Source organism: Myotis myotis, unplaced genomic scaffold, assembly GCF_014108235.1.
Source record: "Myotis myotis isolate mMyoMyo1 unplaced genomic scaffold, mMyoMyo1.p scaffold_m19_p_13, whole genome shotgun sequence".
NCBI lineage: Eukaryota > Metazoa > Chordata > Mammalia > Chiroptera > Vespertilionidae > Myotis > Myotis myotis.
The window spans coordinates 56013194-56028655 of NW_023416317.1; the positions used below are offsets into that span (position 1 = coordinate 56013194).

At 59.1% G+C, this 15462-nt stretch overlaps 1 protein-coding gene across 13 annotated transcripts in view; it reads right to left on the reverse strand.

The window, feature by feature from the left end:
* DOCK3 (dedicator of cytokinesis 3) overlaps positions 1-15462 on the reverse strand; it is a 182516-nt gene that overhangs the window by 11434 nt on the left and 155620 nt on the right. For all 13 annotated transcript variants that reach the window (XM_036333427.1, XM_036333432.1, XM_036333429.1 and 10 more), the window contains 11 exons: positions 13742-13890; positions 10875-10961; positions 9515-9619; positions 6162-6303; positions 5058-5224; positions 4833-4919; positions 4307-4486; positions 3487-3570; positions 3274-3390; positions 1233-1354; positions 82-220 (listed from right to left, as the gene is read on the reverse strand). In XM_036333427.1, coding sequence (XP_036189320.1) covers positions 82-220; positions 1233-1354; positions 3274-3390; positions 3487-3570; positions 4307-4486; positions 4833-4919; positions 5058-5224; positions 6162-6303; positions 9515-9619; positions 10875-10961; positions 13742-13890 — 1379 coding nt within the window. The remainder of the gene's footprint in view (positions 1-81; positions 221-1232; positions 1355-3273; positions 3391-3486; positions 3571-4306; positions 4487-4832; positions 4920-5057; positions 5225-6161; positions 6304-9514; positions 9620-10874; positions 10962-13741; positions 13891-15462) is intronic.

Below are 15462 nucleotides of genomic sequence, written 5' to 3' on the forward strand. Positions count from 1 at the left end.
CAGCCCTGGACCAGGCCAGCTGGCAGAGAGGAGAGTCCCCACGTATGCAGCGCTGGCCCGTCCCCCTGAACAGCCCGGTACCTGCATGTGGTGGTACAGGTCCTCGGGGGCCTCGCCCATGGAGCCGTCGCCCAGCATCACCACGTTTCCCGCTTCACTAGACGCGTGTGAGGAGAGCGAGGAGGAGGAATGGCGACCTGTGCCCATCAGGTTCATGGGGCTGTGAAAAGAGCAGGACATAGGAAGCAGTCAGACCTGGAGCCGGGGAACCTTGCTGGGGGTGGGGGCTGTGGAAAGGGTATGAAAACGTCCTCCCAGCCTCAGCCACACTGGATTGGGGGCCTGGAGCAGCCCTGAGCCCGCTGCGCTGAGGGCCTGTCCTGGGCGGACTGATAGACCCCCATGGCTCATGGCCACGCAGACTGCTGACAGCAGCAGGTTCTCAGGGGGAATGACAGAGACCCCAGGCCTGAGGTCCCCCGTGCTATGAAGGGTCATCTGAGCGGTGCCCAGCCTCTGCTGGATCTGCTCCATGGTCAGGTGTCTTGCTGGCAAGGGCAAGGCATCAAAATGCCGCTGGGAAGCATCTCTGGGCTTCCTTTCATATCGGTGGCCACAGCTTGCCAACAGCTGTCCCCTCCCAATGCGAGGCGGCCCCTCACTCCGTCACTCCTTCTCAATGGCTGAGTGCACATCTGGGCTGCCTTGCTGCTCACACTCCCCTGGCCTGGCTCCTGAACTCAGAGCAGCCTCACCTCGACATCCCATCACTACCTGGTTCTCTTACTAAAACCAAGTGGCGATCCTCATTCCCGTGGGATCAAGTCCAAAGGGATGACAGCACAAGGCCCTCCAGGGCACCTGGGCCCCATGCCGGGCCCCCTGCACTGCAGCCACTCGGTTCGCTGTGCTGCTGACCTGGCCGGCTTGTTCACACCCGGTGAATGTGCGCGTCCGTCACTTTGCCTGGGTCTTGCTCCATCAACTCCTCACCCGAGCTCTTTTCTGCCGTCAAACTTCTATTTATCCTTCAAGGCTCACCCCCAAACTCACTCCGGTTCCCACCCCAGCACGGATCCTGTCACCCAGGACGGCGATGCAGAGCGTGGTCCTTGTGGACGTGGGCCAGAGGGCATGCGTGTGAGCTCACAGGCACTATTTCGGACTTCCTTCTCTGACCTTAGATATTCAGTGACCTCTGTGGAGGGGCCACTCCCAGCCCGAAGGCCTACCTGTGCCGGTGGGTCATCTTGAGGCTCTCGGGGCTCACGGGGCTGTGGGATGCGAGGACACTGCCCCGGGGGGTGCTGCTGCCTGAGCACACAGGACTTGGTTTGTCCAAACCCGGAAACTCCTGGTGAGAGAGGAACGGCCCTTCATTAGAGAGGAAACAGCACGTATGTTATTAAGGCTGAGCGGGAGGAGCGGACGGTGGTAGAAACGTGAAAGGGAAAGAGCCCTGTCCCTGGGAGCCGAGCCAGGACTGCGAGTGCTGTGGGCAGCGACCCGCCTCAGCACTGAGTGAGCACGTCTGGTCTGGACGGGAGGGGCCCGAGTTCAGGGGAGGGTGCTGGTCTGGACGGGCGGGAGGGGCCCGAGTTCAGGGGAGGGTGCTGGTCTGGACGGGCGGGAGGGGCCCGAGTTCAGGGGAGGGTGCTGGTCTGGACGGGCGGGAGGGCCCGAGTTCAGGGGAGGGTGCTGGTCTGGACGGGAGGGAGGGCCCGAGTTCAGGGGAGGGTGCTGGTCTGGACGGGCGGGAGGGGCCCGAGTTCAGGGGAGGGTGCTGGTCTGGACGGGCGGGAGGGCCCGAGTTCAGGGGAGGGTGCTGGTCTGGACGGGAGGGAGGGCCCGAGTTCAGGGGAGGGTGCTGGTCTGGACGGGCGGGAGGGCCCGAGTTCAGGGGAGGGTGCTGAGGCTCCCTCACTGCAGAGGAAGTAGAGCAGGCGCTGGGGCGGGGGGGGGGGGGGGGGGGGGGGGGCAGGCGAGCTGAGTGTCGCTGTCAGCCATGGCGCTTCTTGCATAGGACGGGCTGGCTTTTACAGGGTTGCTAAATGGACCAGCTGTCTGTGACCTGGGCTGAGTTGTCTGTGACGCAGTTTATGGGGAAACAGGACACACAATCCTGGTGTAAGTAACTGAAAACAGCGCCATCGACTTCAGTGTAATTGGATTCTCAGTTATGCAGCCATCTCCGCAGAAAGCTTTGGTCCCAAAGCCTCCTGGTGGCAGCACACGGGCTTGTGTCCCTGTCTGTGACTCCGAGGAGACAGGACGCACACCTGCTGGCCTCCCCAGCCTTCCTGCGCGCACTGGGCTGTCTCTGAGCTTGGTGACCGGAAAAGGAATGTCTGTGCGCCACGGCCTTGCCCCCCCCGACCAGCTCTGTGTGCCGTGCCTTCTCGCCACTTCTACCCAGTGGCGCTGGGCAATGAGAGCACAGTAACTGGGCCCTCCCCCTGGAGACCTGGCAGCCAGCTTGTCTAGCAGGAGGCTTCTCTAGAACACTTGGGGTCACCCCATGGTTGAACATGGGGTGAGGGATGTGAACAGGGGTTCGAGACCATGTGAACACTACTCTCAGCCAGCCAGCATTCCCTGTGAGACCCCTGGAGGGAACACAGTCCTGGAAGACAGGCCCTGCTTCTGCTTGTGAGCATGAGTCCTTGGGCCAAACCCTGCCGTGGAGGCCCGAGAGCCAGGCCAGAGTCAGGGAGACCTGGCCATGAAGCAGAGCCAGGTCCTGAGCCAGCCCAGGACCTGCCCGGCCTCTCTGAGAGCAGCCAATATGCACGTACTCTCCACCCCAGGCGTCCTCAGATGTGAGCCTGGGTCACCAGACATGTTGGAGGGAGAGGGGAGGAAGGCACCTGGAGGGGGAGGGTAAAGAGCGGAAAGAGAAGCCAGAGAGGGAGGGAGGGAGCGTTGGGGGGGAGGGAGAGAGGAGAGAGGGGAGGGTGGGCTGGCTGAGGCTATGCCTTACAGCTTTAGGTTCTTGGATGAAAAACAGCTCCAAAGTGGTCTCTACATGTACCCTGGCTCTTCTCCTCGTGTATGGAAACCTCTTTTCAGGGCACAGTACCTTGAAACAATGTTCTTTGCCCTTGAATCTGACGCCTCCTTAGGGAGGGAGGGAATCAGGGGCTCGGGCCTCCCCCCTGGACAGAATGCCCACTCTGCGGGGAGACAGCTCCCGCTTTCCTTCCGCTCGCTCACAGGTCTGCAGGGAGTGGACCTGGTCCCAGGGCAGCAGGGGCAGCGCAGGCATCAGCTCACATGGTAGAGACTGGCCCGCATCATCTGGAACTGATCGATCAGCTTCTTGTGCAGAGGGCGCATTTCCGGGTGCGCAAACTTCTCGTGAACTGCCAGCCCGACTCCAAGGATGTGGACCTATTAGGGGACAGACCACGCCGCTCTGTGAGCAGGGAGCAGTCTCCCGGGGCACAGCCTTCCCTGGCCGCCGGCCCCGAGCCCTGCGAGACATACCTGCCCCTGCATGAGCTCCCTGAGCTGGGCGATCTTCTCAGCATCCCCGGGGTGCTTGGCGATGTACTCTTTATCGAAGAAGGCCTGAGAAAGGAAAGGCCGCTTCAGGAAGACGCTCCCAGGATGCACGGAGATGGGGCCTAGAGCGGTTGAGTCTGAAAGGCTGTAGGGCGGCACCTCACAGGGACGCACCCCACACGCCTCCGTGGACTGCTTGGCCCTCCTGCAGTCACAGGTGCCTGCTGTGTCTGAGGCCTGATGGCGGCTGTCACCTAAGCCGAGACACTCGTCCTGCCCTTCGGGGCTGGATGGCCTGGGAGGGCAGGCCGGGCTGGTCGCCAGGGGGAGTGTGGGGTTAGGCCAGCCGTGGGCCCGTTTGAAATGAATAAAACTAAAAAAAAAAGAGACCGTACCCTTTTATGTAATGATGTTTACTTTGAATTTATATTAGTTCACACAAACACTCCACCCATGCTTTTGTTCCGGCCCTCCGGTCCAGTTTAAGAACCCATTGTGGCCCTCAAGTCAAAAAGTTTGCCCACCCCTGGGTTAGGGTCTTAGCCAGCCCCCAACTCACTTCTTGCGAAGGGCTAGCTTCAGGACTCCTCTTGGGGCCACTTAACATGGCTCCCTAATCAGAAGCTTCCTAATCTGGCAGAGTTCAGAAAATAAAAAGGAAGGGCCCTCCCCGCGCTGTGCCACAGCGACAGGGAGGGGAGCCGACAGCCTCGCCCCAGGACCCCTCAGCCAGCGAGGCAGAGCGGAGAGGGGGACTGGGAAGCTGTCCTGGGAGGCGGGGCTGTGTGGGCGCCCCCCTCACCTCCTGGTAGCGTGCGATGCCTCCATTGACTGCAGCGTCGATGACGCCGTTCAGGCACATGCTGAGCAGGTTGACGTTGCCGTGCACCTGCTTGTGCTGGTACTGGCCGATCAGGGCCCGCAGCTCCTGGTTCTTGTTCTCCACCACCTGGATGGCATTCTCCAGGGGGCTCACCTCCACCTGGGCACACAGGACACCGTGTGGTCACAGGCCCAGCAGCGCCCCCATCACAGGCTTGGAAGCTGCTTCCCGCCTGGCTCCTGTGGACGGGACCCTGGGCCCTTTGGCGTGCGAAGGGGAAGAGCACAGGGCTGAGGTCAGAGAGTGGAGGGCACTTCCTCCCTGTGAGCGGGAGCCTGGAAGGGCGCTGCCTCATGGTGGAGGCCTGACTGAGAGAAGGGGCGACGGCCCGCACAGGAGGGCCCGCGGGGCCTGGGCAGGCGGCGGACCACAGCTCGCCCCTTCTCCAGCCCTTAGAGGAAGTTCCCAAAGCCGGGCTGAGCAGCCCCATCGCTGCATGGCTCACCAGTTCTCGCCTCTCCACCTCGAACCACCGGGAGATGCCAGGCAAGCTGTGGGTCAGGGTGAGCGTGGTGCGCTCGATCCACAGGCTCTGCGGGGCGGGCACAGGCAGGGACAGCCGTTAGGCCACCTTGGCCGCACCGCCTGCCTGAAGGGTGACGCAGGGACCAGGTCCCGGCGCGCGGAGCCTGCCCTGGTCACCGATGCTGCCCGCTTCCCAGTCTGTCACCTTGAATTCGTTCTCCTTGTCCTTGGGGCCTTTGTGGAAAGGCCTGTCGTACCGGAACTTCCGCACATTATTGACGCGGTAGAAGCTCTTGACACGATCCGGGACCCTGTCCATCTGCAGGACATCCACGCAATCTGGAATGGGCGTCACCGCATAGATCTGCAAGTCTGCGCAGGAAGTGAAGGGGAACCCAGATCTGCCAGAGGTGAACCTGAGGGGCTGGCCCACGTCCCCCCCGAAGGAGGAGCATCACAGCCTCTGTCCTGAAGGAGGAGGTGACAGCCCTCGGTGGGTCAGACCCAGTCTGACCTGAGCCTTCCCAGAGGCCACGTGTCTCCCGAGCACTCAGCTAGCTGAGCTGTCAATGCCAAGTGCACTCTGGCGCCCTCTAATCCAAAGGAGAAGGGCCAGGGAAATGAGGTGCCCACAGGAGTGAGAGAGCTGCCGGGGCCTGGTCCTGCCCACTGTAAGTGAACTATTTACTGTAAAACAATCTTTTAATAAAATATTCTTTGGAGGGAGAGAACCTATGGGTGTCCACCTGCCCCTCTACCCCCCGAACAAGCTACCCACTGTCATGAGGGCTGCCAGGCAGCAGTGGAAGGGCCTTGGGGCCAGTGTTTGCCTTCAGACTCCCACACGTGCTCCCATCTCCTGTCCCCCCCGCCCCATCCCCAAGCCCCGCCTCAGTCCCGACAGATACTCAGGAGAGTAACAGGTGCAGGCGGGAGCGCAGCAGGGCACAGACCGGATGGTGTCCCTGTGGCAACAGTCCCCGTGGGACCCCAAGTCACCCTGTACAGGGACCGCTTCTGATCACCTAGGAAGGCCCTTCAGAGAGCAGGGTGAGGGGGGAGCAGCCAAACGGAGGGACAGAGGTCCTTCGGAGGCCCTGAGGACTAGGCGCCCCACGGCTAAGGGCAGCCAGGGCCTCCTCTGCGAGGCACGAGTCCCGCTGACTGTGGGCCCGGTGATGAGGACATGCTCTGGTTCAGGACCTACGGGTAACCTAGCTTCCAAGGCCAACGGCATGGCAGAGGGGCCGCTGACTGTGGGCCTCCCCTCGCGGGCCCCGCCCTCCTCCCCCGCCTCGTGGAAAGATACACTGGGCATCGCACTGCAGGATGGTGTCGTCGGGGTGGTTGGGGTGCTGCATGGCGACGGCCTGCGGGAACTCGCTGAGCATCCTCTGCTGGAAGGCCTCCAGCCTCTCGTAGTCGTGGCCACGGCACACGTATTCTTTATTCTGTCGCAAAGAGGAGAGCACGCTCTAGGCGCCGGCTGCGGCCCCGCCTCCACATGGCGCAGCGGTTACTCGTCTCACAAGCCAGGCCTAGGAGCCGAGGCCGGGGCGCAGCGCTCAGTCCCTGTCCACAGGGGGCACTGGGAGGTGGCAGCGGGAGGCACAAGCTGCTGGGGGATGGAGGGCACCCGGGAAGGGGTGCAAGGTGGGGGTGGGATTCTGAAAGCGTCCTGAGGCCCAGCGGGGTCAGCCTGGGAGAGAGGAGCGGGGAGGGGCAACCTGTGCGGGTACAGTGCCAACCAGGGCAAGTGCTGCCGGGCGGCCGGGCAGAGGCGCAGCTGGAGAAGGTGGAGGACTGGCGGGGGGGGCGGGGGGGGGGAGACTGGGTGGCCTGGGTGTGTGCTGCTCAAGGGCCACTTTTGGCGCCGGGAGAAGCCATTGCCCAGCGGCCGGCAGGGATTCGGGAATTGTTTATTGCAGCGATTCCTTTGCCAGCGCCTCGCAGAACAAACTGATAGGATTCTAAGTGCGCATTTCTGTGCTCTACGATATTCGGTCTGGGTGAGGTCTCATTTTCTCCCCTTGCTGGACTGAAGTCACGACAAGGCACCCTCAGCCCTCGGCTCTGTCTGCCCCCTGCTGGGGAGTCCCCTGAAGCCTGCGGGTCACACTCTCTGCCTGCCCAGCCGCTGCCAGACCCACTCTGACAAAGTGGCGGGAGGCAGGCAGCCCCTCCTGGCCTGTCTCGGGGGACAGACAGGAAGAGGTTCCACAGGCCAGCAGATGCCTCGCGGGCGGGGACGACCGAGACCGGGCCATGGAGGACCTCGGCCTGTCTGGAGTGGGATCTGCACCCCCTCTTCTTCCTGTAGGAGAAGCCGGCTCAGGCAAAGCCACATGTCTGATGGCTCAGAATGGAAGGGCAACACCAGGACGGAAATCAAGGTCACAAGAAGCCAGCTGGCTGCTCTAGTGGAACAGACCAGCGGTCAAAGGACAGAGCCACTTCCAAGTCCCTTGCCTGATAAGCAGAACTGACAAGGGAATTATGAAGAACTGGCTTTTTCATACCCACTCCCAAAGGTACCACCTCAGAAAGAACTCCCCCGAGAAGGGAGGCCGCTGTCTTCCTGCCTGAGCCGCCCCTAGATCCTCACGTGGTGAAGGGAGGAGGCAGATGGTCCAGAGGCACCAAGCTGACAGAGCTAACGCAATCGATGGCCTATGTGTTTAGGGAGGCCCAGCAGCAGGAAGGACACAGCTTTGACCTTGAGGCTCATTGTCAGTTTCATTCGCTCAGGCAGGCGAGAGCCCAGCACCGACATGAGACAGACCCGCTGCCACTGCCTTGCACTCTGTCCTTGCATCTGGCAGGCAAACAGCCACCTCCTCTGGGACCTCCTCCATTTGCCGCAGACGAACTGGGCAGTGGAGAGAAGGGAAGGCAGCACAGCACGTGGCCAGCCCAGCCCGATTTGTACGCATGAATCCTCATTCCTAGGGACTGCGCCTCATGCGGACACAGGGACAGACTGACACCCCGTTGTTGTTCTGCCATTCCTGGCCCCCTTGAAGCCACGTCTGGAAACTGAGACGTCACTGCAGCAGCACCTGGTGGCTCCGGTGCAGGTTCTGTGCCAGGTCCCGCTCTCAGAACGTTCTGAGAGCCCCGAGACACTGCTGTGCCTGTGACATGAGCATGCGGGGTGGGAGTCAGGTCGACCCGTGACGAAACCTCCTGTTTGGCAGGGACAGAAATGGGGGACACCAGGGCGTGATTTTGTAACCTATATCCAAAATGCTGATGCTTTGGAGTAAAATTTGGTTTATCATATACAAATTGTGGGACTGAAAAGGAGAATAAAATGACAATAAAACACAATTTGCAAAGATGAAATGAGAAAGAAGTAAGTTATAGTGCCAGGATCATTCATTTGTCAAAGGACTTCCCAGAGAGGCATCTGGCTTCTAATTCCTGGAGAATTCCTTCCTCCTCTGCTGGCCTCTGCCCCCTGCTGTAGTATGATCTATGCTGACGGGGCAACAAACGGCCGCTTCTGAAACGCCTGGGCTGGAGGGCCCCGAGTGCGGAGGAGGTCCAGCCCCCCGAGGCCTCGGCTCACTCGCATTTTGCTACCAGAATCCTGGCTGTGGCTGGAATCGCAGCGTGTGCTGGTGCCGTCAGTATTAGTTCCTACAGAAATCATTTTCTTCTCACCCGGGAGATGTGCAAGCTGCCCTGCCTTCCACCTGAGGCCTGGGGGGCCTGGGCGCTGTGACGGGCAGACCGGCTTGTAAAGGAGCAGGAGCACAGCTGACCTTTGGCGTGACACCAAGCTCACTGCGCACTGCCTCAAGTGATGTCTCCAGGGAGACAGGATCCCAAACGTATCGAGGAGTCTGAGCCTTCCCATCTGGGTGCGGAGGCGCGTGGGCACTGAACTGTAGTCAGCACTGGGACCGGGGGCAATTGGAGCTGCCTGAGGTCTCAACTGCAGCCCCGGGCCCACCCACAGGCCCATCGAGGTCATCTGAGCAAGACAAATCCCCCCCCTTCCCCCCCCTCGCTCCAACCTACAGCTGACTCCACCCGGAGCTTCTGGGTCTGCTGAGTAAAGGAGAAATCACAGCTGCTCAACTGGCGTCAGGACGGCTATGCTCAGTCGTCCCTCCATGTTCATGTCCCAGCCCAGCCTTCCAGGCAGCGGGGGAATGTCTGCTTCACCTGGGCAGGGAAACAGCTGCCTAGAAAGGCTTCCCACAGCCCCTGAGCAAGGGGACTGTCCTTGGGTTGTCCCAAACCCACAGCTCTACACAGCCTACATCTTCCATGAAGACCCCTCAGAGGCCGGCCTACCGTGAGGTCAGGGCTGGACTGGGTGCTGCCGGCTGAGCAGGCACATGGAGGACACCAGGCACTGAGAGCAGGAGGGGAAGGCTCTGCACATGCTGATGTGACAGGCTCAGGCCCTGGTCACGTCCTGCGGGACCTGGTTCAGGAGGCGCTCACTAGCACCCAGAGCAAACAGGGTCTAGAGCAGCCGGCCGTCCGGGCAGCGAAAGCCGAGGGCCTTCGTTGGCTGGTCAGTCCTTCAGAGAGAAGCACTGTAGGCAGTAGACTAGGGAGCCAGGTGAGAAACACACAGGCAGGACAGGCAGGTTGCCCAGGAGCCTGTGAAGCGGGATCTCACTGTGACCGCCTGACGGGACTCACCCGGAGGAAGAAGGGGAACTTCCGGCCGTAGAAGCCGACACGGAAGAACTCGGGCTCCAGGCGCTGCTGCTCCATGATGCTGTCGTAGTAGCTGGCTTCCATCTTCTGTGGGTGAGAAGCTGCCTTCAGTTGGCTCCACTGCTAGTCCAGAGCAAGTCCTCCCAGCCCACTGGACACTGTCTTTCGGTCCAGATGAGACCCATGCTTGGCCTCTCCCCGGAAGCCCCTTCTCTTCCACTGTCACCTGATTGGGGGGGTTGGGGGCAGCCTACCCTGCAGCCCCGGGAGGCCGTGCTGTGTCCTTCCCAGTGGGCGGACCCAGTTCCACAGACGCAGGCTTCCTGCACGCTCAGGGGCAGACATTCACACGTGCAGCCACACCCCCCTCCCCCGGGTTTCTGGTTCTGAATGACACTGCACCTGACCCTGGCAGGTGCTGCTGACAAGGGGCTAACAGCAGTTCTCGGCACCAGTTTGCATCAGTCCAACTGCATGGCTCTTGATCTATCGTGGGACTAACGAGGCTACGGAAGGCTCACTTGCCAGCGTCACTGGTACGGGCTCCAATTTAGGAGACTTGAAATTTTAAAAGCTGAGCTACTGGCCGTGATGCCTAGCATTTCCACGGCCGGTAAGCTTTCATTTAGAAACACTCCCTGGACTCTGAGAAGACAGCTCTAAGGCATTCAATGGAGCCAGCCTGCCAGGAAGCAGAGGCCTTCAAGGCCCAGTGGAGAAGCTGATGCTAGAGGGCCATGTCTACACAGGCCCAAGTCCGGAGCGGGCCAGGAACGCAGCAGAGCTCGCCGCACTGAGCAGGGTGCAGGAGGGCGAGCTGCAACTGCGGACCTCCCTTGTCATGAACTCAGCAGCTGCCAGGACTCCGACCCCAGCACTGGCAGCCAGGAAAAACCTCCTGGCGGCCTTCGAAGTCCATGGGCATTTCACCTAAGTTTTGGATATTCTGCTGTAAAGAAGGGAGAATGAGGCCTTGGCCTCACTGAAAGGGACCACAAGCCACAGCAGGGGACGACCACACAGCGTTTTCAGATGACACGTCCCTGAGCAAATCATTTCAGGAAGAGCTTCTCCGTGAGGTCGGGCTGCCACCTCCTCCTGGAAGCCGTTCCACTGGTGTATGCTGCTCATCCCTGAGCACAGAGTGACAATCACTGACCAAGTGCATGTTGGTTCCCCAGCCAAATGGCAAGGGCTCGAAGGCCGAAACCTGGCCTCTGCTCCTCCCTAACGCCCAACAGCACTAAGGCGAAGGGCTGGGCCTGCAGTGAACGCTCTCAGAACCCGCGGCCAGGAGAGCCGGGGCTGGGGCGGGGGGGCGGGGGGCAGGGGCAAAGCTCACCCGGATCCAGCTGAGGCTCTGATAGTCGTAGAGGCTCTCGTACTGACATGCCAGCTCCCGGCACAGAGGGATGCCAAACTCCCAGCTCTGCATCAGGAACAGGAACAAGGCTTCAGCGCCTCAGGCGCCTCGGAAGGCCCAAGCCCACTTTACCCACAGCGGAGGGCACAGCCACGGCCTCCTGCACCTCCTGCCACACAGACCATCTGCGCAAACCGATCTGCAGTGCCCAGCGCAGAGCACTCAGGCTCTGCAGCGCGGCTTTCCGGCTTCCACGCAAGTGCCTCCTGCTCCCAGAGGCCGTTCCCTGGCTGCTTGGAGGGGCAGGCACCTCCCCTGTTTCCTTACCTGAAGCTGAAGTTGTAAAACACTAGTTACATTTGCTGTTGTGTGAGTCTCAGTTAGAGGATGGGCTGCAAGAGGCCTGGGACCTTGTCTATTTACTTTATCCTCAGAGCCTAGAACAGAACTAGGCATGCGCAGGTAAACAATAAAGATTTATTTAATGAGTTAATAAAGGAAACAATGACTTTTAAAGTAAGATTATGTAGGCTCGGAAACAAGTATGGAAACCAAACCTGACTGGAATCAAACCTGGGACCCTTCGTCCGCAGGCCAACGCTCTGTCCACTGAGCTAAACCAACCAGGGTGAAAGATTCAAATCTAAAGTGGCTTCAGGTCGTCCTTGCCTAGCCAGGCCCCAGCTGCTTCTGTGGCAGCTCCTGTTATGGTGACAAGCCCATTGAACAGGCCTGAGGAGGGCTATAATGGCCTTCACTGTAGAGCAATATTGTCTATTTCTTTTTTTTTATTAAAAATTAAAAAAAATATATTTTTATTGATTTGAGAGGAAGGGAGATAGAAACATAAATGATGAGAGAGAATCATTGACTGCCTGCCTCCCGCCCACCCTACACTGGGGATCGAGCCTACAACCCGGGCCTGTGCCCTGACCAGGAATTGAACCATGACCTGCTGGTTCATAGGTTGACGCTCAGCCACGGAGCCACGCCAGCTGGGCCATTTCTTTTTTTAAAACAGTGCTTTTTCTCTTGGTTAAACTGGGAATCACTGCTCATTTCAGCCAGATTCTCCTCCTCAACATCTAAATACGATTTAAATTCTTTATATTATAGGAAATGTTAAACATATGGAAAAACAGAACAGAAGAATGAAAGGCTAGGTACACATCATCCAGCTTCAACTATGATCAATTCATGGCCTGTCTTGTACCATTCATGCCCCACCCACTGACTCCTCCCTATAGTTTCTGAAGCAAATCTCACATAATTTCATCCATAAATATTTCAGTATGAGTAATAAGGACTATGTTTTTTAAAAACACTATTTGAAAAACCATCAGGGAGAAGGATAATAATATCTCATTTGGGTCTATGTTTCTCAAAAAGAGCGTATTATTTCTATCCTTCGAAGTGATTAATGCCTAATGGACCAAAAACTGCAGGTCCAATTAAAAAGATTGGAAAAAAGAAAGAGAATTTTATTTTATTTATTATTTTTTTAAAATATATATTTTTTTATTAATTTCAGAGAGGAAGGAAGAGGGAGAGAGAGATAGAAACATCAGTGATGAGAGAGAATCATTGATTAGCTGCCTCCTGCACGCTCCCCACTGGGGATTGAGCCTGCAACCCAGGCATGTGCCTTCAGTCCCCAGGTCGACCTCTATCCACTGAGCCACACCGGCCGGGGCAAGAAAGAGAATTTTAAATAGACCCTGACTCCCTGCCCCAATACAACGCCTCTGGCCTCAGGGAGCTAGAAGGCCTTAGCACCCCCGTAGCCCAGCCTTCCGGGGGGCACACTCCTGGCTCCAAGTGCTGCTCAGGCAGCTTTCAGCCAAGGGCCCACAACAGGGCGGCTGAGCCGTGTGCGGACTGTTCACTGAGGGGAGGAGGCCCATGCGGGCTGAAGGGCTCTGCCTGCACCAGCGGCTCCGGCAGCGCAGGTCTCCCCCGTCCTGGGCTCAGTGCTCTCTGCCCCGAAGTGCAGCCTGCTGCGCTAAGCCCTCCCCACCCGTTACCTGCGGCCCAAGAGCTTCAGTACCCTGCCGGCCTTCAGGGGCCGTGCTGGAAAACTGGTGGGCCTGGGCTTTTTAAAATCCTCACCCAAGGATGTTTTACAAATGATTTTTAGAGAGACACATAACCAATAAATGTTTTCTGATTTATGGGCAAAAGCCCAAATGTTTAAATCTTTCTTTTTTTATGATGAAAAATTCATTTAAAATTTCCATTCAAGCCAGGGGCTCAGCCACTCTAGCTCCCTGAGGGTGCCATTCAGTCTCTAAGACATGCTTGAGGTGGAGTACGGAAGCACCCCTCGACAAGCAAGCGCTCCCGCCTCCCCAGTGTCGGCCACAAGCAGGGGGTGGGCGGTAGAGGGTCTGCCAGGAGCTCTCCCAGAGACAGGGCTGGAGGGCGGGAATCCCCAGGGAAGCCGAGCCAGTGCTGATGGACGATGCCTGCCAATCCACAGCACCCAGCCTGAGGGGGCATAACCCCAAGGAAAAGGGGGCTGCGCTGAGGGAGAGAAATCCAGACAAGAGCAGGCACCTAAGAGGCTCAGACCCATTCCTTTCACAGCCCATGTCACGGCGGATTAGAAGCCACAGGTCGCAAACGGAAGTTGGGGCCCAGGAGCCCTGCTGCAGGAGCTTCAGCATTGATGGATGGAAAGCCAGTGTGTGGAGTTGTCTTATTCCCCAAACTGATTTTTCACCCCCTCAGCCCCCACCCAAGAGAAAACCACGCCACCTGCAAATGTGGTGCACATCCGGGCATCTACCCCCCCCACCCCCCCGCAGCCACCGCCCAAGGGTCCCGTGGCACCCAGTCGGGCCCACCTTGCCCTTGCTGAAGTAGTGGATGATCTTCCGGCACAGCCCCTCCTTCCGCTGCCACTCGCTCTGCGACGGGTAGTGGAGGAACTCCCGCAGCGGCCGCTCCTCCCACTGCAGCAGCTCGCAGTACAGGAGCAGAGTGAACGCAGCCTCTGTGGGGCGGGCAACGTGGAGGTCAAGGCCCGTGCAGCCCAGGTCAGGGGCCCTGGGTACCAAAGGGGAGACACAGGAGCTGCCCAGCCGACGACCTCTGACCACAGCACAAAGGGGCCGAGGCCCTGGGAGACGCCTCCCCCACGGCCTGGTCACTCGCTCTGGCTCCAGAGGACGGCTGGCCCAGCGACCGGGAGCTGGTGCACAGGCGCCTCGCTCTGGAGAATGGACATGTGAGAGCCCGGGTGGCTTTCTTCTTCTTGTTTTGCTCAGGTGACTAGAGCTTCCTGTCCAAGCACATCGGTACTGGCTCTTAGGAGTGAGCACTGACCAGGCTTCTCTCTGCCCTCCCTGAGCCGGCCTCGATGCCTCCACCTTCACTTTCTGGTCTCTGCATGGCCCTGGGAAGGACCCTTCCCTATTCCTCCTGTTTCTAGAAGGACCAGTGCGAGGAGGTGCGAGTGGTGATAAATGTGTGATGGCCGCAGCCAGAAGCTCCATCCCCGAGGAGCGGAGCGTTGACCTGGACCCAGGGCAGAGCCCCAGCGCCACCTCGCCCTCATGTGGGCCAGGGGAGAGGTGATGTAAACAGCGCTACAGACCCTGCTCCCTAAATTCCACGGGGTGGGCCACAGGGAATCACAGCTGCTGCTTGGGGTCCTCTCTACCCCATCTGCTCTTTCCAGCTCTACTTGCTCATTTTCAGTGGCTTCTCTTACTGGAAAGTGAGTGAGTTCTAGCTTCAGCCTGGCCTTCGAGGTCCCACTCAGGCCTGTTCCTCATGACTAAGAACCTCAGTTCGAATTATGTTGTGGCCCACTCCCGTTTTGGCCAGGCCCACTCGCCTGCAGGCTCCTCCTCACCCTGGCCGCTCTGCCTGTCCTCTGGCCACGGGACCCTCCTGCCCAGGGAGGCACAGGCCTCCTCCTGGATGGGGAAGCCTTCTCTCCGGGACCAGCCCCTGGGCACTCACGTCCTGCCTCTGAAGCTTAGAAAACAACACATTCTCCTCGGGTGTCATTCCTGAGGCCACTAGTGACACGTGGAAACGGTCGGCCAGCCCTTCGCTGCCCTCCTGGAGGGGTGCTGGGGTCACGGGGGGAAGTGGGTGCAGAGAAGGGGAGTCAGTCCTGCCATCACTTAATTCTGGCCAGACCGTGTAGTCAGAAAAGGTGGCTTCTATGCCCAACACTCTAACATCGAGAGATAGGGAAAAGGATTGTTTCAGTAAGTCCATCTAATTTCATCGATGTTTGTGGATGAGAGCTTGGATTTCCTGTCTAGCGCACGCATGTAAGCCCTGTGGCCCAAGGGCTGAGAGGGAGCGGCTGGTCACAGTGAAGCAGGTGGCTGTGGGGGGAACTATGGCACAAGGTGACTCAGAGCAGGGCTCAGTGAACAGTGTGACAGGCAGTCAAATGCTTTTAAACGTGTTCTGTGAGGAAAGGCCTCTGTCGTGGGTTAAATGCAGGTGCAGCGGAAGGGCTGCCAGAAAGCCCTCTGCACGTCCCCTGGGAGCTCCATGGGCGAGGCCGTGCTCCGGTGTCATGGCCGCACCTGATTCCCCTGTG